At 45.0% G+C, this 21,768-nt stretch overlaps 1 protein-coding gene across 8 annotated transcripts in view; it reads right to left on the bottom strand.

Annotated features, from left to right (window-relative positions):
• The window catches only part of UNKL (unk like zinc finger), a 93,152-nt gene that overhangs the window by 16,577 nt on the left and 54,807 nt on the right, over window positions 1-21,768 (bottom strand). For 7 of the 8 annotated variants that reach the window (XM_059716640.1, XM_059716644.1, XM_059716639.1 and 4 more), the window contains 3 exons: window positions 14,409-14,597; window positions 12,368-12,430; window positions 10,150-10,327 (listed from right to left, as the gene is read on the bottom strand). In XM_059716640.1, the coding sequence (XP_059572623.1) occupies window positions 10,150-10,327; window positions 12,368-12,430; window positions 14,409-14,597 (430 nt within the window). The remainder of the gene's footprint in view (window positions 1-10,149; window positions 10,328-12,367; window positions 12,431-14,408; window positions 14,598-21,768) is intronic. The other variant, XM_059716641.1, reaches the window with a different exon arrangement.

Here is a 21,768-nt window from a genome sequence, read left to right as displayed (position 1 = left end):
CTCAACTATCTAATTAAACTAGGACACGAGCACATCGCGACGAGAAAATTCATTTGCCATTTTGCTTTGCAATACTTGTACAGCTTGTGATTTTTTAAAGTTATACTAAAACTAATCTATTCCATTGTGGTGTGTACTTACTGCTACACTAACAATATGTTATAACAACTTAAATATTTCAACTCTTACATTCACACAATAGGACTTACTGGAATATGTCAACTAAAACCCAGGCTAGAAAACACGTTAAATTATATTACATTTATAAAAATTATAGATAAATGAGAAATATATAACATTAATAAAAAAAAAAATCAGAAATTTAAGAACAGGTGAAAAGAATTTATTTATTGTACCACAAAAATCATAGACAAGTTTCTGGAAAAAAAACCCTACATTTTAAAAGAAAATACTGAAAATATCTATCATTATTAGAGTTCTTTGCCCATTTCCTCATTGATGGAAATCAAATGTCTAACTTACCATTTCACTAAGTGCTGACTCACCGCAGCCGCCTGATTTCATACACACCAGTTTAAACAGACTCCTTCAAAAACACTAGCTAATCACGGCAACTCCCTGGTCACATGACTAAGCCTCAGACTCTGCCAATAAATATGCTACCCTAATCCTAACAGACCATAACAGATTCATGAAGCCAATTAGTCCATTTGGACACGTTTAGAAATCATATGGATCATGCTTTAAAAGTTATAATAGGTTTAAGTTGAACAGAAAAGAAAAACAAATGAGAGGATATTTTGTGCCCCCCCTTCCCAGATATACTCAGTTCTAACAAAGCCATCGTATCATCATGGGTTGTTAACTTTCCTCCTACAGACACTGCCCCCCCCCCCCCCGCAATTAAACACAGTATTGGGAGAACTATTCAGAAGATTTGGGGGGAGTAAAGTATATTTGTTTATGTCATTCTTCAACTACACTAACGGCAGCAAAGTACGTGTATGCAAGCAGCTAATCATTTTGACTTTCACCCACTGTACGAAACAGAAAGGCACGGCAGGGGCAAATCCCGAGGGGCTGCAATGGCACAGTTGCTCTCCCCTTTCAGACCACGCTGTGGAAGCAGCAGCCAGGGACTCTTTTCAAGGCCCCAGAGGCTGCTCCCATGGTATGGTCTCCCCACCCCTGTGGTGGGGGGAAGGTAGGGAGCATGGGGTTCAGCCACCTCTATAGTGCTTGTTGTTGTTCCTGCACCCCCCCTTTCAAAAATCCCAGGTCCGTCTACGGAACTAGGGAACATGATTGTCTGCAACAGGAAGTGCTGGGACTCAATGAACCAGGAGCATAATGCAGAACAGTGGTGACCACAGTTCTGGCCCCACCACCAGATGAATGGCATGGGGCTGGTCCGTGAGCCAGACTGTGCCCTGCACCACTGCTGTGCACCATGATGGGACCCCAGGGCACCATACTGCTTGCACCTGGCCAGAGTCCAATCCGAGCTAGGCAGAGGTGGCATTGGTCCCTGAAGCCTGATCCTGGCTGGGCAGGGGCAGCTCTGGGAGCCCCACACTGCCCCTAACCCAGCCAGGATTGGGTTCTAGGGGCCATGAGCTGCCCCTGCCTGCCAGGATCAGGCCCCACACCTCCCTGCACGACCAATCTAGAACATAGGGCCACAGTCCATGGGGCTTCCCAAAAGATCCATGGGGAGACCCACAGGTTGGATGACATGGCAACAGGGGTGAATCTGGCCCACACATCAGGGTTTGAGCACCCCTCACTTAGACCAAAAGACTTTCCATTTACTGGGTCAGACCACAAGGCCATCTTGCCTTGTGTCACACAGCAGCAGAGAGCGGAGGCTGAAAGGGACACTGAAAAGGGTCTGAGCAGGGTCTTGCCCCTACATTTAAGGCCTGTCTCTATAGCTATTCAGGTTCCTCTCAAACACCTCCCCAAAATGATTTGGCCAGTTTTAATGCCTCCTCCTCTCTTGCTTCTGTCACACAGAACTTGACTGGAAGAGATCTGAATAACCCTCCATCATGCAACCCCAACCCCCCTTTGGAGATACACAAACGCAATTAAGTCACAGGCAGGCATGCTACTTGTGTCAGAAAATGTTCCATTTTTCCAGCCCAAAAAGTAAGCATTGTCAAGTGGTTTCTGGCAGAAGCAAACAGTGATTCCACCAGAAACTGTTAGCTGTTTCAAAGAGCAACTTCACTGGACGCTGAAATTTTCTAGCTCCATGTGTAATGCCTGTACACATACGCTTAGTGGGACAGGGGCTCTAGGACCTGCAGATTTGCACAATCCCCTGTTTTCCCTCTCCCCCACACACCTCTTCAACAAGTCCTGGGTGCCTCCCACCTTGCAGTTAAATAGATCTCAGGAACTGTGTGCATCCTAACGGCTGTGATCTAAGTACTAGATACATGTCAGTGTTACAAGTGAGTTTTGCAGTTGCCAGGGTAATTCCCTTTTTCTCTTCCAACTACAAAACACACTGGACTCAGTGAAATTTGACACAATAGGAGGGTACTGGGTCAGAAAGGGAATGTCATACCTGTGTAGGAAAGAAAGACTGAGCCCTTTAACCTTCCAAATCAGGGAACTTTACAGAAAAGTATCTGTATATTCACAGCACACAACAATTTGCAGTGTGGTTCACAGAAGTAAATTAGCAAATGACTTACTGACAAGCATGACCTAATTTTTATGAAATATAAGGAGAACCTGTCACAAAAGCCAGTATTTCTCCAATTTTTCTGGTTGATATAAATCAGCCAAGGATGGAAGCTAGGAATAAGTCGCAAGGAGAACTACATAAAAGACTTTGGACCACCAAACCATGTGGCACCCACAAGGACAGCCCAGCCTGAACAAAGAGAGCATTGGAAACCTGAAAGCCATGGGGAGGCCAGCACTACAGAACTGGTAAGAAACAAGAAGGTAAGAAACAATGGGCCCCTTGGGACTCAGAGCGGGGGGGGCAGCAAAGGCACCAGGCGCAGGGCTCAAGTGCCTATATACTAATGCTAGGAGCATGGGGAACAAGCAGGATGAACTAGCGCTCCTGCTTGCACTAAACACCTATGACTTAGTGGGGCTAACAGAAACCTGGTGGGATTCATCCCACGACTGGGTGGTACATATTGAGGGCTATAGATTGTACAGAAAGGACAGGTTGGGGAAGAAGGGGGGGGGGTTGCACTTTATGTCAGTGAGCAATATACATCAACCCTCATCAAGACAGAATCCAAGGTTGAGGAAGTGGAAGGATTGTGGGTTAGGCTACACGGGGGGCAAGGAGAAAGGGATTTGGTGGTAGGGGTCTGCTACAGACCCCCACACCAAGGGGAAGAAATAGATGCGGGGCTCCTGAGGCAACTCTCGGAGACCATAAAAGCTAAAGAGGCGGTAGTCATGGGGGACCTAAACTACCCGGACATCTGCTGGGAGACGCAGACAGCAAAGTCCCACCGCTCACGCAGGTTTCTAACCTGTGTACAGGACCTCCACCTGACACAGGAGGTGCATGGTCCCACTAGGGGGAATGCCATACTGGATCTGGTACTGGCAACGGGAGATGACATGGTAGCGGACCTCCAGATCGGTAGCCATTTGGGAGACAGTGATCACCTAATAATAGAATTCAACATAAGACGTCGAGTGGGTAAGGTAACTAGTAGGGTGAAAGTGCTAGACTTTAGGAAAGCTGATCTCAATGCACTCAGGCGATTAGTCAAGGACGCACTGCAGAGTAGGAGTTTTGATGGGATGGGTGCCCAAGAAGGGTGGCTGTGCCTTAAGGAAACGATCCTTCGGGCACAAAGCAAGATGATCCCCTAGCGAGGCAAAAGAGGGAAAGGGGCCAGGAGGCTTCCCTGGCTGACCAGAGAAATCCAGGGCAGCCTAAGGGCCAAAAGGGGAGCACATAAAAAGTGGAAACAAGGTGAGATCACTAAAGATGAATATACCTCCTCTGCTCGTGCTTGTAGGGAGGCAGTTAGGCGGGCCAAAGTTACCACGGAGCTGAGGATGGCAACCCAAGTAAAAGACAACAAGAAATTGTTTTTTAGATATATTGGGAGTAAAAGGAAGGCCCAGGGAGGAATAGGACCCCTGCTAAATGGGCAGAAACAATTGGTGACAGACGGGGGGGGGCAAGGCTGAACTCCTCAACGAGGTCTTTGCCTCAGTGTTCCTAAGCGAGGGACACGACAAGTCTCTCACTGGGGTTGTAGAGAGGCAGCAGCAAGGCGCCAGACTGCCATGCGTAGACCCTGAGATGGTGCAGAGTCACTTGGAAGAACTGGATGCCTTTAAGTCGGCAGGCCCGGATGAGCTCCATCCAAGGGTGCTGAAGGCACTGGCCGACATCATTGCAGAACCACTGGCGGGAATATTCGAACGCTCGTGGAGCAAGGGCCAAGTCCCGGAGGACTGGAAAAGGGCTAACGTGGTCCCCATTTTCAAAAAGGGGAGGAAGGAGGACCCGGGCAACTATAGGCCAGTCAGTCAGTCTCACCTCCATCCTTGGTAAAGTCTTTGAAAAAATTATCAAGGCTCACATTTGTGAGAGCCCGGCAGGGCAAATTATGCTGAGGGGAAACCAGCACGGGTTTGTGGCGGGCAGATCGTGCCTGACTAATCTAGTCTCTTTCTATGACCAGGTTACGAAACGCCTGGACACAGGAGGAGGGGTGGATGTTGTATACTTAGACTTCAGGAAGGCCTTCGATACGGTATCCCACCCCATACTGGTGAACAAGTTAAGAGGCTGTGACTTGGATGACTACACAGTCCGGTGGGTGGCGAATTGGCTGGAGGGCCGCACCCAGAGAGTCGTGGTGGATGGGTCGGTCTCGACCTGGAAGGGTGTGGGCAGTGGGGTCCCGCAGGGCTCGGTCCTTGGACCGATACTCTTTAACGTCTTCATCGGTGACTTGGACGAGGGAGTCAAATGTACTTTGCCCAAGTTTGCAGATGACACAAAGCTTTGTGGAGAAGTGGACATGCCGGAGGGCAGGGAACAGCTCCAAGCAGACCTGGACAGGTTGGACAAGTGGGCAGAAAACAACAGGATGCAGTTCAACAAGGAGAAATGCAAAGTGCTGCACCTAGGGAGGAAAAATGTCCAGCACGCCTACAGCCTAGGGAATGACCTGCTGGGGGGCACAGAGGTGGAAGGGGATCTTGGAGTCCTAATGGACTCCAAGACAAACATGAGCCGGCAGTGTGACGAAGCCATCAGAAAAGCCAATGGCACTTTATCGTGCATCAGCAGATGCATGATGAATAGGTCCAAGGAGGTGATACTTCCCCTCTATCGGGCGCTGGTCAGACCGCAGTTGGAGTACTGCGTGCAATTCTGGGCGCCACACTTCAAGAAGGATGCGGATAACCTGGAGAGGGTCCAGAGAAGGGCCACTCGTATGGTCAAGGGCCTGCAGACCAAGCCCTACGAGGAGAGACTAGAGAAACTGGACCTTTTCAGCCTCCGCAAGAGAAGGAAGGTTGAGAGGCAACCTTGTGGCTGCCTATAAGTTCATCACGGGGGCACAGAAGGGAATTGGTGAGTATTTATTCACCAAGGCGCCCCCGGGGGTTACAAGAAACAATGGCCACAAGCTAGCAGAGAGCAGATTTAGACTGGACATTAGGAAGAACTTCTTTACAGTTCGAGTGGCCAAGGTCTGGAACGGGTTCCCAAGGGAGGTGGTGCTCTCCCCTACCCTGGGGGTCTTTAAGAGGAGGTTAGATGACTATCTAGCTGGGGTCATCTAGACCCAGCACTCTTTCCTGCTTATGCAGGGGGTCGGACTCGATGATCTATTGAGGTCCCTTCCTACCCTAACATCTATGAATCTATGACTGGCCCACACCTGCAGGGGGCAGATTAGAAACGCAAAGGCAGTGACCAAATTCAGGTTAGCAACCGAAATCAAGGACAATAAGAAGTCATCCTATAAGTACACAGGTAACAGGAGGAAAACCAGTGGAAATGGGGGATCACTGCCCAACGCATCTGGACATCTGATCACCAACACCAAGGAGAAAACTAACTCCTGAACAAGTACTTTGCATCTGTATTCCACCAGTCTAAGAGTGATAGCCTGCCAAATGCAAATGATGCAGAATAGTCACAGTAGGGATGATCACCTACCAAGCGTCCATGTTGAGCTGGTGAAAGAATAGCTAGAGAGGCTGAGTATCTACAAGTCAGTAGGATCGGATGAACTCCATCTGAGAGTGCTGAACGAACTAGCCAAAGTCATTGCAGGATCGCTGGCAAACCTCTTTGAGAATTTGTGGCACTCAGGAGAGGTCCCAGAAGATTGGAACAGGGCCAATGTTGTGCCCATCTTCAAGAAGGGGAGGAGAGAGGACCCAGGGAACTACAGGCCAATCACTCTGATCTCAATCCCAGGAAAAATCCTCAAAAATGTTTTGAAGGACTCCACGTGCGATAAGCTACTAGAAGGCACAATTCTGAATGATAGCCAGCACAGCTCTGTCATGGGTAGGTCACAACTGACTAACCTCATCTCCTGTAACCAGGTCACTCACCACCTGGATAAGGGAGATGAGGTCAACATCATTTACTTGGACTTTAGGAAGACCTTTGACTTGGTGTCCCATGAGGCTCTCAAGGTAAAACTAGGGGACTATAGATTCAGCAATCCAACGGTCAGATGGGTGGGAAACTGGCTGCAGGGTCAAACCCAGAGAGTACTAATAGATGGATCTGTGTCGACCTGGTGGAAGGTAGCCAGTGGGGTCCCCCGGGGTTCAGTACTTGGACCACTGCTTTTCAGTGTCTACATTAATGATCTGGATGTGGGACTGAAAAGCACACTGGCAAAGTTCGCCGATGACACTAAGCTCTGGGGAAGTGTGTCCACGCCTCAGTGTAGGCTGACGATCTAGGCAGACGTGGCCAGATTAGTTAGATGGGCGGACCAGAACCAGATGCTGTTCAACACTGAGAAGTACAAAGTGCTCCATCTGCGGAGGAAAAATCTGCAACGAACTTACAGGCTTGGTGGTGCTACGTTAGCTAGCACCACGTCCAAAAAGGACCAGGGGGTCATAATTGACCACAAAATGAATACGAGCCACCGGCGTGATGCTACAGTTAGCAGAGCAAACAATATGCTGCCATGCACCAACCGAAGCATTTCAAGCAAAACTAAGGAAGTTATCCCACTCTATTCTGCATTGGTGAGGCCGCAGCTCTCGTACTGCGTCCAGTTCAGGGCGCCACACTTCAAGAAAGATGTGGAGAAGCTTGAGAGAGTCCAGAGAAGAGCCATTCGTATGATTAAAAGGCCTGAAGAGTAAGCCATATGAGGAAAGGCTGACAGACATGGGACTGTTCAGCCTCGAAAAGAGAAGACTTTGGGGGGATTTGGTGGCAGCTTACAAATATCAGGGGAGAGCATCAGGGGTTAGGCAAACAACTATTCACCAAAGTGCCCCAGGGGAAAACCAGGAACAATGGTCATAAACCAGGAACAATGGTCATAAACTCCTAGAAGGAGGCTTCAGACTGGATACAAAGAACAACTTCTTTACCGTTTGTGCGACCAGACTCTGGAACAGACTGCCAACGAGGATGGTGCAGGCACCTACCCTGGAGATCTTCAAAAGGAGACTGGACACACACCTTGCTGTGGTTATTTGACCCCAGCAGTCTTTCCTGCCTAGAGCAGGAGGGTTGGACCAATGATCTCACGAGGTCCCGTCCAGCCCTAAACTTCTATGAATCTGTGAAATGCTACTAAATATAGTAGGGCTGCACCAATAAAGATTTTCTTGGCTGATACCAATGTCCAATTATTAACCAGCCATATTGGCCAATACTAATCTGATAGCTGATTTAAATGAATGCAGTGTGGCAGCTTGGAGAGCAGCATCCAGCCAGCAAGTCTCTAAGGGGGAAGAAGCGGGGCGGGGGAGGTGGGGGAAGTGTCAGCTGGGCAGTGCCTGCCCCTGCCTCAGCCCCTCCCTCATCATGGGAGCCTCCATCTGCACACTCCCTTCTCTCCCCCACACCCCTTCCCCCGCAGACTTACCAGCCAGACGCTGCTCTCCAAGCTGCTGGGCTGCATTTCTGGCCACGTGCATGCACGCAGCATACACCGGTCACATTATCAGCTACACCAGCCAAAAAAAGACGATTGCCAATAACGTTAATTTTCCTTTTATCGGTGCCCATCCAATATGCAACCGACATACCAGCGCACCTCTAAAATACAGGCAACACAATATACCAACGCTGAGTATTTACAGCCACAAATAAAAATATATCTGTGGAGCAGGAGTGGGCAAAATAAGGCGTGCCAATTGACTGGATTCGGCCCATGGGCAGACACCTGCCAACTGACTGCATCTGGCCTGAGGGTGCCTCCGCAGCACTCCCGCCCACACCTGCCTCGACCATCATGCACAGCTTCCTGGCAGGGCTGCTTTTTCTGTGGCTGCAGCTGCCCAGGTACTGCTTCGCTCCCCCCCTGCCTCCAGTAGCCCCTCCTCCTCCTGCCCCTGCTGTGCTGTTCCTGGTAGCAGGCAGTGTGGGGAAGGGCAGTGGTTGTGGGAACACATGCCAAGCTCCACACACCCAGCCAGGTGGGAGGGAAGCTGCAGCCACACGGCTCCTGCCTCAGCACATGGGGTTCCAGCTCCAGGACACTTAGCCGCTCACAGGTGGCTGCTTATTATGCCAGGAGGGCAGACTGGGTGGAAGCCCCACTGAAGCTGTGCGTGCAGGCCAGAATTGGGCGTGGGAGAGAGCACAGTGTGGGCTGCCTTGGAGGGGCTTGTCCCCATGAGGAGCACGGCAGGAACAACCACAGGCCAGAGAGTGGTCGGACCACACCTGCACTTCCCAGACAAACTGTGCTGCATGTGCCCCCTGACCCTACCCCTGCCTTCCCTGGCTGACTCCCAGGACTTAGTGCATGGGCAGCCCTCCACACACACACACACACGCAATATAAAAGAGTAAGACTATTTTGAGCTATTATGCAATTACCTCTTTATACACTGCTCAAAAAAAACCCATAAATCATGCCAAAAAATACTTCTGAAATAAAATTATGTTATAGTAGATGTTTGATTTTATATGCTTTTTTTCTATAATTATTAAAATTATATCTTCTGAAAGATACATGCGTGGCCCTTGACAGCTCACCAAAACTTGTTCAGTGTACCCTCCAGCCAAAATAATTGCTCACCCCTCCTGCAGAGCAAGACAAGACATGGAAAATCCCATGTCCCATCTCACAGCCAGGTATGGTAAGGGACAATTCACCTCTTTATACCCTTGGTATAGGGCTGCGGTGTTCAATGTTTCTGTCCCACAAGTCAGATGAATGGCGCAAGACTGGTCCATGAACTGGGATCAGATCCTGTGTGCTGTGACTGGACCCTGTGCTGCCCCTATACATAGTATCAGGGTCCTTGGTGTTCATCCTGCCTTTGCCCATCTCCACACACTGGAATTGGGCCCTATGCTGCACTGTGCGCACCCAATCTAGCATACAGAGCCACAGCCCTTGGGGCTCCCCGCTACCCATGGGCATCCCGACAGTCCAGATGACCCAGTGCCAAGGGCCAGGGGTTGGACACCCCTGGTATGGGGCACAAAGGGCATACACATGGCTCCAATGGGCACTGCTGGCTAAAAATCCTGATCCCAAACATAAATCAACACAAAACAATCACTCTAAAAAAAACTTTACATTTCTATAAACAAAACAGGCTCTGAAATGACGTGTCAGAATAATACTATAAAAGAGTACCAATCCTCATGCTTAAAAGTGTGAAGTCTGGAAGATATCCCTTCTATCCCTAAAAGCACATAAGTAAACTATCAAAGCTTTTTACCTTAAACTTACATACTGGCTGCTGTTAAAGACACAATCCCAGACTAAATAAATAGCTCATTCATCTGATCCAGTTTGGCAAGTCTCTTCTTCCCTTGGAAGTATTTACAAAAGCTACTCATTAGGGGGAAAAATTTAAATTCTATATGAAGTATTAATTTTAACATCATGTAATAAAGCAAATATACAAAACTATACTTTCTCTATCCAGTAAGCATATAATAAAGATATATTGAAATAGAATCATCTTGGAAAAACTACAAAAAGATTAAATGCTTGGACTTACCTACAACTGATTCGACTGTATTACTGCCAGGGTAAAATGGGAAAGCTTTGGCACTGATGGTGGAGAGAGTTGTAGGGGATGAACTATCTGATCCAATACTGGAAGCCAGACTAGAAGTTATACTGGAGGTTATACTTGAAGCGAGTGGATTAACCACTGAGAAAACACTAAGATGGTTCTGTTTAAAATATACATAAGTAAAATCATGTGTAAACAAAAGTATTATATATCTGTAAACAGAAAGAACTAGGAAATGTTAAATGGGTTCTGTAAATTAAGATTTCCCGAGTATTTAAGGTTAGACGTAGCTATGACACGTGAACAATGTGAAAACTGCTCTCGGAAAATAGATTAAGCTCAGCATCAGCAAAGGTAGTTATATACAACATGCTGGGCTAGTTGGAGCCTGGGACCCACTTTAAAACGTCCATAAAAAGGTGATCACCATATAAAAATTATCAGAGAAATAAGAGGGGAAAAATCCCTTGCAAACATTAGGTTATATTGTTCAGTCCCCTTCCCCTGCCAATACGTGCACAGATACTTTCACATACAAACATAGTAAAACACATACACTGTTAAGTCTTACACACTGTCTAAATATTAATTTGGTGTGTTAACAATTTTCTCCATGGCCACAAAGTCTAAACATCCATGCTGTTCATGAGGATTCTTTCTGTAGTTCCCCTACATTGCTCAGGAAGGTAAACTGTACCTGGGATGTTCTACAAGATCATTTTGACTTCACTCATTGCTCTTAGGAAGATTCCATTGATTTATGAAGGTACTACTTGGTATCTCTTTCTTGAAACCTCTACGTACCTATGCATTTCTAATACAAAACTCCCCATGTCATCTAGCTCTCAGCTGCAGATCCTTCAATCCTTTATTCCATAGTAACCCCCATGGCCACCCCCATGCTGGACCTGGCCTGTGAGGAACCCCACTATCCTGATCTCATGACAAATACCTCCCCACTAACTTCAACCTAACATACAATGCAAGGAAGCGGTCAGTAAGGCTAACCACACCTTGTCGTGCTTCTACAGATGCAACACAAGCAGGTCCAGGGAGGCAATCCTTTCCCTCTATGCGGTGCTGGTCATGCTGCAGCTGGAGTACTGTGTCCAGTTCTGAGCACTGCACTTCACGAGAGACGTGGCTAACCTTGACAGGGTCCAGAGGAGGGCCACTCACATGGACAGGGGGCAGCAGGCCAGGCCCCACGAAGACAGACTAAAGGGCCTAAATCTATTCAGCCTCCGTGACAGAAGACTGAGAGGGGATCTGGTGGCCATCTATAAACTCACCAGAGGGGACCAGCGGAAAATAGGTGAGGCTCTGTTCCCCTGGGCACCACCTGTGATAACAAGGAATAATGGCCACAAATTGACCGAGAGTAGGTTCAGGCTTGACATTAGGAGGCATTACTTTACAGTTAGGGCTGCCAAGCTCTGGAATGGGCTCCCAAGGGAGGTGGTGCTCTCTCCCCTACCTTGGGGGTCTGCAAGAGGAGGTTGGGTAGATATCTGGCTGGGGTATTATGATCCCAGCACTCGTTCCTGCCCAGGGCAGGGGATCAGACTTGATGATCTATTCGGGTCCCTTCCAAACCTAGAAACTACGAAACTACTACACACACGTGGCTGGAGGACTCTTCAGTCTCCTCCCTTATCTTTGCATGCGTGCATAAGAATATAGAAGATGTCATATGCTGTCAGACTGTAGGTCCATCTCACCGAGTGTCCTGTATCTCTCAGTGGCAGAGAGTAGATGCTCAGAGGACAGCATTAACACAGACTGATCCCCACCATGCCCACCTTCCCTTACAGCTTCCAGCATTTAGAGGCCTAAGAATGGTTCCTTAGGACATTATAACCCTTACTATTATGTTCACAGCTGGAGGGCTCCTTTTTCTCATTCCCCACACTGCCCCACACGTATAAGAAGCTCGGGAGTTCCTTGTCTTCCTCCCCATCAACAAGGCTAAGGCCAACCTTAATTCTAACAACTTCCAACTCCCAAACCCAGGAACTACCTAGTCAGCAGCATGATCAAAGGCACACTGCTGTCTCAGTTCTCTTCCTTGCACCAGACATTCCCCATAGTAGATTCCCATGGGTTCTACTTCCATCTTAGACTGCAATTACTTCTATAAACACGACTCTGATGCTATAGGAAGGCCAATGTATCTATAATGGTGTTTCATTGACCTTACCTGCTTACTGTCCTGTTCACTTATTTTTGGATGACTCTCACCTGGCAGGCTTTTCTGTTTCGCCTGAAACGAAGAAAAACTTTGGTAAAATATAATCTTAATAAGCAGATGGTGTCAGTAACTGCTTACTGGGAGCAGGCCCAGCACCAGTCTGGTCTTTACAGCTGGAAGAGGATGTTCATAGTTCTGTCATTTTAATCTTATAAAGGGAGTTATACCAGAGCTATCTTTACCCTGATTTTGACCTTGCCTTCTCATATGCTGTTGCTTTGGCCAATTCTAATGTCGGGAGAGGAAACCTTCACCCTGCACCTACCTCCATGGCCTTAATGTTGGACTAAATATATTTGGAGAGGAGAACATTACTATCTGGCTAAAAAAGGGTGCCAACTTTGGCCAGAAGTGACAAGCATGCTACCACCTACCTGCACATGCCCATGCCCAAGCCAAAGCAGTTTTCCTTCCTCTCTCTCCTATTCAGCCTGTTTGTAATCTGCATTTGTCTGTATACCAATCTCAGTTAAGATAGAAATAGTTTAGCTGCAACCTATACATTTTTTTCCATTATTAATATTGTTATCATGAGCTTTTCGCTACCGCAACCTAAGTGAAGTATAAGACGCAAGGCTGATTTTGAAAGTTATATTTTCCTTGTGGCATAAAATGAGCATCATACAAAAGCATGAGGCTTAAAAGTAATTTCAAAAGGAGCCCCATAACCAAAAAGAAGTCGCAGGACTTCCTCAAGAAGTAACCCAGGAATCGATTTTAAAAAACTCAAGTGTGGTGAAAGCTGAGGCAAGGAGGACATGCTGTGCTAAGCTGGGAGGGGGCGGAGAACTACAGATTCAGTGGTTAACAAAGTAGAGGAGGGAGAAAAATTGTGCGTTTTAGCTGCTTCAAACCTCAGACAAGGGCTAAGGTAAAGTAATAAGGAGTAAGAATGAATAAAGAGATGGTCATAGGAAACAAAACATCTGACAGTTCAAAATGAGCATTATTTAATAAACACAAAATTGACCAGTAGTGTTTGTTGCTGTGGTTCTTGCAGCTAGCCTAAAAGTAAGGAAGAGGAAGGCAGCCACAGGCATACTAATCGTGTCTGTCGTTTTACAAAAGGAGAGTTGGTAAGGTCCATGGCAGACATCACATACACTCAAATGGGACAAACTCCTGGTATTCATTGCAGACTTCATTTAGAATCAATGTGCTTGAATGCCGGAGTGGTTTCCCCGTGTACCAATAAATGGCAGTCACACAGCAGCAAAGTCTCCTATTAGCAATGCCAACAGTTTCTATGTTGCGAGTTTCTCCTTTCCTGTTCCATTGAAGAAACAGCCTTTTTCCCTAACACTTCAATCATTTGAAATAAGTTGACCTACCAGATATTTTCACTTAAATATTACGTTGTTCAGGGTTGTATACTGAGGACTAGTATGTGCTAAAGACACTATCTTTAGTAATATTGTGTAGCAAGGATAAAATTAAACAAAATGAACAAGGATTTTTTTTTAATTAATCTTAAATAAAAAAAATGTCGAATATTTTAAAGCCTACAAGGTAATTTTTACACAAGTCTGATGGTGGAATAAATCAAATATTACTTGAATGCATTATATGTTTTTACATATGACACTGGTTGTCACCACATTTAACACATCTGTGTTTTAACTTTGTAACCAACCTGATGGCTTCTACACTAAAAATCTACCTTCCTTGCTATTACTGAATAATTCTAGCAGTATGAAATTTAGAATAAAGATAAAATTCAATCCTATGAACTCTTAGTTGGATAATATTTTTCTGCATTTTTAAAGGCAAATGGGCTTGGAAAATGTTTCAGCTTTTACATCTGGAATTGTCCTGTTTAATATGTTAACCTCTTCTATGAAGAGCTGTTTAGTTCCAAAACACAGCTGTTAGCAGAAAAGTCATCTTGACATGCTTGATATTAAGTAATCAAAACTTATCTCAGACATATAACAAACGGGTCTGCTAAAGAATCTAATTTATTTAAGATTTTATTTGTACTTCTACATACCTGATCCTCTCGTTCAAAGCCTGGTGCTTTCGGATAGTTAGAAGTTGGTGAGGAAACACCTGATGGGCTAGACTCAGAACACAATGCACCATTTGCTAATGGTCTCTGCCTACAAAGGGGCCCAACAGGTGACAAAGAACTACTGCTACCAGAGCTTGATGCTACAGTTGGACTTGAGGAACAGGAAATCTGCAGAGAGAAAACAGTGTTTGTCCAATATACTTTGCTCCACTATACTTTTAATGGTTATTTCTTACTCTATTCCTTCTCATTATGTATACACACATTTAAAATGGAAAAAAATAACTTCACTTAAAAAAAATTAAATTAATGGTTGCAATAGCGCACACTACTAGCCAGACTCTCGACGGGTGAGAGCTGGTACAGAGTCCGTTAAATACTTGAAGATCTGGTCTTGTAACTCTGACTTTTCTGTGAAACAATCGCAGTTCAAGGATTTTTCTAGTTGGCCTACTTCAAATGTCTTGAAACTATGACCCTGAAATAGATGCATGCAATACCCACTAATGTTAATGATATACAACCATGTTGTTCACATTAACTGTATCTCCTCCTGAATTGCTTTAATAATTCATACAGCAGAAAGAAACTCAAATCTGTTTCTACTGGGCCCTAGCTCTATATGTTCATTTCACGATGTAGTGAAACACACTTGCATGCAAAGATAACTTCATTCAGTGCACGCTGTTTACAAGAAGCGGACATTATCTTGTTGCACAATATGTATTTTCCACTTATCCGCACTTTTATTTTTCAAGCTCTATTTTTAATAAGCTTTATACAGTGTGCATTACTTTTTGCAGAGAACTTGTAAGCCAAGTCTGGACACTTAACATGAAACAGAATGAAGTAATTTACTGCTAAAAACAGGCACTTTTTTATGCATCTGACACTAAATTCAATGCACGTCACTTCCAAAAGCAATTCTCGTTTCTTCCCCCGCCGTGAAAAAGTTTAAATTCGATTTAACATCATTGCTTGCACCCAGAACAGACTCTCTGTTCTCGTGGTTTTCTCCCAAATCACTCATTTGGCATGATTTTACTAAAGCTTAGTAAGCTCTATGCTCTCATCCTACCTTTTTAATGCTACATTCTGTGCTTGTGGACCTACACACAAAAATATGCAACTAGCATTTAGTTTTGTAAAGTATTAGAGGGTATATGAGTATTTCAAAGGACCAATAAACATCAGGAATAAAGAAAAAAAACCCCAACAAAATGATCCGTTTCCTGCCCAATAACACTACTAAGAACAGAATTTCCTTTCATTCCTTTTTTTAAGGAACTGTTCTTTGTCTTACGTATACAGGCGTTGACTGCACAGTGCCAGGAAACTTCTATCAACCATAACAGGGAAGAATAGAGGTGGTTCAATTTTATTTTTTTCACTCCTCAAGCTATCTGTGAGTGATCTTATCTGCCCCCACATCTTCACGTATTATTTTTATCTGATAAGAGGATAAGAGCATTGTTCCAGATCCTGGTAAGGCACAAATACACCTCAAAAACAACTGCATCAGCCCCCTTTCTCTTCCGAGTCAGGCGGCATCTAAATCTGGCTACTTCTCCCTGCACAACATCCTCAATAGCTGGCACCTGTTCTCTGCCATAATTCTCATCCAAGTTTTGATCATCTCACATCCGACAACTGTAATTCCTCCTCTCTGGTTTTGACAAGAGGATTGTTACCCAATCAAAATCATTCTCCATGCTGATACTAAAATAATCCTTTGGGACTATTATTCTGATGCCTTCTCTTTCCTTTAAATCCTTCCAATAGCTCTCCATTATACATCATATCAGAAATAAGCTTCTTGTCTTTACAAAATTTAGTCTAATTCTGTCCATTCATCATAATATTTTAATCTACCTTGTCTGATTTTCCCACAAAATGCCTCTGCTTTCTCACAGGCTACCTTGTATACACTGGGAAAACTTCCCTTAAAAAAATTGCCAATACTTAATGTCGATCTCCTCTGACTCATTCCTTAAAACTCACTTTGGTTGAGATATTTACAGAAAAGTATTAACTGATGGCAAGTATAGGTCTTCGGGTAACCTGTGGGTTTTTTTGCTACCAGATGGCTCATTACACCTACAAGTTGTGCACAGAATTACCCTAGACAAAAATAAATTATTACTGTCCCCCGTTCTCCTTTCCCTTGCACGAATATTCACTTCACCCACTGGTATCATCTTGTCTTCTACATTGTAAATTTTTGGAGACCAGGTCTGTACTTTGCATTTTTATAGCACCTAGTAAATATGTACCTGACTTGACTGAGGTGTCTACACACTATCACAATTTTATCCCCTTCAAAACAAAGGTTTTTCTAGTAAAATACTGATACCATTCTAATCCTTCAAACTGAAAAGTAGCAGATCCAAAGAAGAACCAAACTACCACATTTGTTAGAAACCATAAATGCTTTCAGAGTAAATTAATCTCTCCGGGTCTCCGTTTTCTCACTAGTTCCATCCCCCAAATCACGACCAGACAAAAAATACAGGATTTCTCCTCTTTCCCACAATACTTTCTTTCCTACAAAAAGAGCCAGGCTTTGCTCTTCCGCTCTTCTAAGTATAATCAGGTACTAAGGTAAAATAACTATCCCCTCTAGTGACTTAATCTTCTATGTGGAAGCACTATCGCACTCTGATTTATAACCTCAGTCTACACCTCTGGTAGGATTACATTTATCAGAACCCGATTAATGGTTGCCCCACTTGAGTAAACACGAACAGGGAAAAGAGCTCTACTTCGCTGTTCAACATCAACTTGCCAGATAACATTCAACATTAACTTGGCTGCCAATTGCTGACTGACCTATCAAAAATTATATCACCTTTGGTTTAAGAAAGAATGGTTACTCACACTACAGTAACTGTGGCCCTTCCAGCTGTTAGAATCAGTGTAGATCACAGTATAGGCATTAATGTGTCTCAATAGACACCTCTTTTCAACACGTGTCCAATCAAATCTGTGCACGAGCCCTGTGACTCCTTGTGCTCCCATAAGAAGACATAATGATTGTGTCAGCCACTACTTCTGCTCAGTGCTTTCAAAATTCAGATCCCATGGTAGCAGAAGACTGAAAGACAGGCATGGAAGGAAGTCACTAATGACTACAATATCTCAAAGAAGCACAGTTATTATAGGATACATAACCATTCTTTCTTCCCTGAGTATGCATCTGTTTAATCATACAATAAGCAACTGGCCAGCAGTATCCTCTTCAGCATGGTGGGGATGAGAAATCAAAGAACGGCAGCGCTCTACAAAACCGGGCATTTTATTTAGTGGTGTTATCTAGCGTGTAGTTCTTGACAGATTTAAATATCTTACTCATGAGTTTGGATTAAAACAGAAAGAAACTGAGCACGGTTTTGTCACTCTACTAGAATAAGCCTTAACAGGTGGTGGGGAAAAGATGCATTTGCTAGTTGTTAGCACAGCAACATACAAAGTGTTTTACACTTTGAAAGTCTTTAGGATAAAATGAACCCTTTGAGCAGCAAGCTATAGCCACAAATATATGTGGCGACACTCTGAATGACTTCCTCTTTTTAATATAAAACAAGCTCTGAAGCACCTTCTCCCTTTATAGGGAACGTCATGTTGGTAAGAACACACCAAATGGATTAACAGATTCACATGGAAATCTAAGGCTACTTTGGAAATACATTATCTAAAGGTCTCAGAACTGCTCTGTAAAATGAATTATTCAAATGGTGTTGCCATGAGGTTCTGAAGCTTGTTCACTTTTTGACTGAGCTGATGTCCACCAAAAGATGGCACTGAACAAAACGGCAGATGGAAGGCACTGGGAGAAGTGCAGAGTTGGGAAGCGAAGAATGTCTGAGAGCTTCAGAAGGATGATGTTGAGTTCCATGCCAGAACAGGTTTGCTAGCTGGTTGGCAAGCACACATTAGGCTGCTGACTAATACAGATAACAACAGATAATAAACATCAAAAGCAACTGTATCAGTGGCTGATACACAGTCATTGATAGGCTCAATCCCAACTAGGCTAAACAAAAATTTAGAACATTTCACCTGTATTCAAAGCATCAAGACTTCCAGTACCAAGGCTTGGGGCAGGCCTAGGCTTATAACCAGAATCCTTTCCATTTCCAATCATGTGGAAAACACCTTTTTTCCTGCTCTGTGCCAAAGTTCCTCAGCAGCCCCTTTTTCACAGCACGTAACAAGGCAGCAGCAAAGCCATGAGGTACGCTTGCAATGCGAGAAGGCTGAATTATAGATGCTTGGCTATCTGAAAGTCTCAGAAGCCAGAATATTGTCAATCAGTAAGGGCCTATGAGAACAATCACAATCTGGCTTTATCTGGCTTGGCCAAGATGCTGAAAAGTAGCAGATTCAGTGGAAAAACATAAAAAGGAGGCCCCAAATCTAAAAAAGAAGGAAGGTGTCTAGTAAGCATCCTCTGGAATAGAATTTTTAGCAACTGGTTTTTATTTACGTCACCATATCTTTCGACTGAAGGAATACAGATTTGGTGATTGATTCCAACAGTGTTCACCTGTACTTGGTAATGGCTTACCTGTTTCGGGAATTCAAAGTTGTTTCTGGCACCCAGAAAGTCTAAAACTAACAGGGTTATTGTGCAGAAAGCACTCATTTAATAGTGTGGCTGCATCTCTGAACAGATGAAATGCAGACACCCTCCTGCTTCTTAATGCAGTATATCACCAATACATTTTTGCCAGTATCTGTACTACACAAGGCTGACAAAAAAGAAGCAAGTCTAACAGCTCTGAAAGTGGAGTCATTTACATGTAGCTTCATGTTACCATGAAGGACCATGTCCTTTCATCAGCAGGCGACCTTTATCTGTAGGTACTTTTGCTTGCATTTCCATTATTTGTGACCTGGATGGCAATGAGGTCACAAATGGTACTCTATTCTGGAAATGTCTGGGAAGCAGCCATCAGGAAGAATAAAACCTTAAAATTTATCATCACATACTCTGCAAGGAAGGAGGCTGCCTGAGGTACAATTACAGACCCTCAAGCTATGTCTGGGCAAGAAGTGTCCTGGGCTAAATCTGAGGCAGCTCCATAATGACAGGGCCAGGCATTGTACTGCTGCATTCAACAGCAACTGGAGATAAACTACTTACGATGTTTTGTACAATGTGTTAGACTGTAGGAGCTTGAAGGTTCACAACTTGAGTCTCTAAGTCAAAATATGCATTATTCACAATTCCTTATCCACTCTCATGGCAATTATTATATAGAAGATTAAAATAATAAATTACAACTAGACTGAAGACCAGAAGTGGGAACCTCCTTTTCTTACGTACAACTTTTGCTCAAGTGACATTCATTTATGAACATACCAACCTACATTCCTTCTTGACGGAATTTTACCTAAAATAATTTAATTTTATGGTAACATTTTTATTTCTGATCATGTAGTCCAACTTCCTGTATAACACAGGCCACAGAATTCCCCTGAATAAATTTCCACTTCAAGGGCAATAACTGTAGCTAAATTAGGGTACAACTTAAAAAACAACAACATTTAAAACGCTTCCAGAAATGGAAAATCTACCAAAACCACTGGGTAATCATCTCATGGTGTCAACAATATATGTCTTATTGCGAGTTCACCTGTGTATAGCTTCAACTTCCAGTAATGAAATCTTGTAATACCACCTTTGCTAGCTAGATTAAAAAGCCCTCTCATTTGTCTGTTCCTCATGTAAGTATTTACAGACTGATCGAGTCCCCTCCTGACAATCTTTTTTGATAAACCAAATCAATTAAGCTCTGGAATCTTTCATTTAGAGATTCTTTGCAATCCTGTAATCATTCTTCGGGCCCTTCTCTGACCTCCAACTTATCAGTACTTTTTTAATTGTAATCACCCAAAATAGATATATTTTCATTAGCAAAATTGGAATGGGAATAAGAATTTCCTTGTGCACCTGCTCAGGATTACTGCACCTTGGGGTAATAAGAAGCAGGGAAGGCACAGCAGCAGCACAAGTGCACAAGGTAGGAGTAGCAGCCACAGGCTCACCTGCTGAGCTGAGTAACCTCCTTTTTGCCACTTGTGTTTAAATGGCTGCTCAACACCACCATGCAGGCAACAGAAAAGGGGGTGATATCCTGCCCACAACAACAAACCTCTGGCCTTTCCTCCCGCACCATGCACCACCACAGCCCAGGGAGCAGTACTGGCCAGTTACAACTTTAACCACAAGACTCCAGCCACAGTTTCATAGTTGGTTGGGTCAGAAGGGACGTGGGCAGATCATCAAGTCTGACCCCCTGCCCTGGTTAGGAAAGAGTGCTGGGGTCAAACGACCCCGGCTAGGTGTCTATCTAGCCTCCTTCTGAAGAGCCCCAGGGTAGGAGCGAGCACCACTTCCCTTGGAAGCTGGTTCCAGATCCTAGCCGCCCTGACTGTGAAGTAGCGCCTCCTGATGTCTAGCCTGAACCTGCTCTCAGTCGACTAATGGCCATTATTCCTTGTTACTCCTGGTAGTGCTCAGGGGAACAGGAACTTTTCCATTGCCTGCTGGTCTCCCTTGGTCAGTTTATAGACGGCCACCAGATTCCCTCTCAGCCTTCTCTTGTGGAGGCTGAACAGGTTCAAGTCTCATAACCTCTCCTCGTAGGGCCTGCCCTGCTGACCCCTGATCGTGCGGGTGGCCGTCCTCTGGACCCTCTCCATGCTGGTCACATCGCTCCTGAAGTGCGGCGCCCAGAACTGGACACAGTACTCCAACTGCGGCCTGACCTGTGCTGCATAGAGGGGGAGAATCACCTCCTTGGACCTGTTCGAGATGCATCTGTGGATGCACGACAAGGTGCGGCTGGCCTTCCTAACCGCGTCCCCACACTGTCGGCCCATGCTCATTTTGGAATCAATAATGACTCCAAGATCCTTTTCTGCCTCTGCGCTGACGAGAAGGGAGTTCCCCAGCCTGTAGGTCTGCTGCTGGTTCTTCCTTCCTAGGTGCAGCACCTTGCACTTGTCAGTATTGAATCCTATCTTACTCTCATTCACCCACCCCTGTAACCTGTCCAGATCCAATTGCAGCCTGTCCCTCCCTTCGAGCATGCCCACTTCTCCCCACATCTTAGTGTCAACTGTGAATTTGAAGGTGCTTTTCACCCCCTCATCCAAGTCACTGATGAAGATGTTGAATAGTGCAGGCCCGAGGACCGAGCCCTGGGGGATCCCACTGCCCACATCCCTCCAGGTTGAAAAAGACCCGTCCACCACCACGCTCTGGGTGCAGCCCTCCAGCCAACTGGCGACCCATCAGACTGTGAAGGCATCAATGCCACAATCTCCTAAT

This window comes from Alligator mississippiensis, chromosome 13 (genome assembly GCF_030867095.1).
Source record: "Alligator mississippiensis isolate rAllMis1 chromosome 13, rAllMis1, whole genome shotgun sequence".
Taxonomy (NCBI): Eukaryota; Metazoa; Chordata; order Crocodylia; family Alligatoridae; genus Alligator; species Alligator mississippiensis.
Note: the sequence above shows the minus strand (reverse complement) of the source record. Positions and strands in the feature narration are given on the sequence as shown.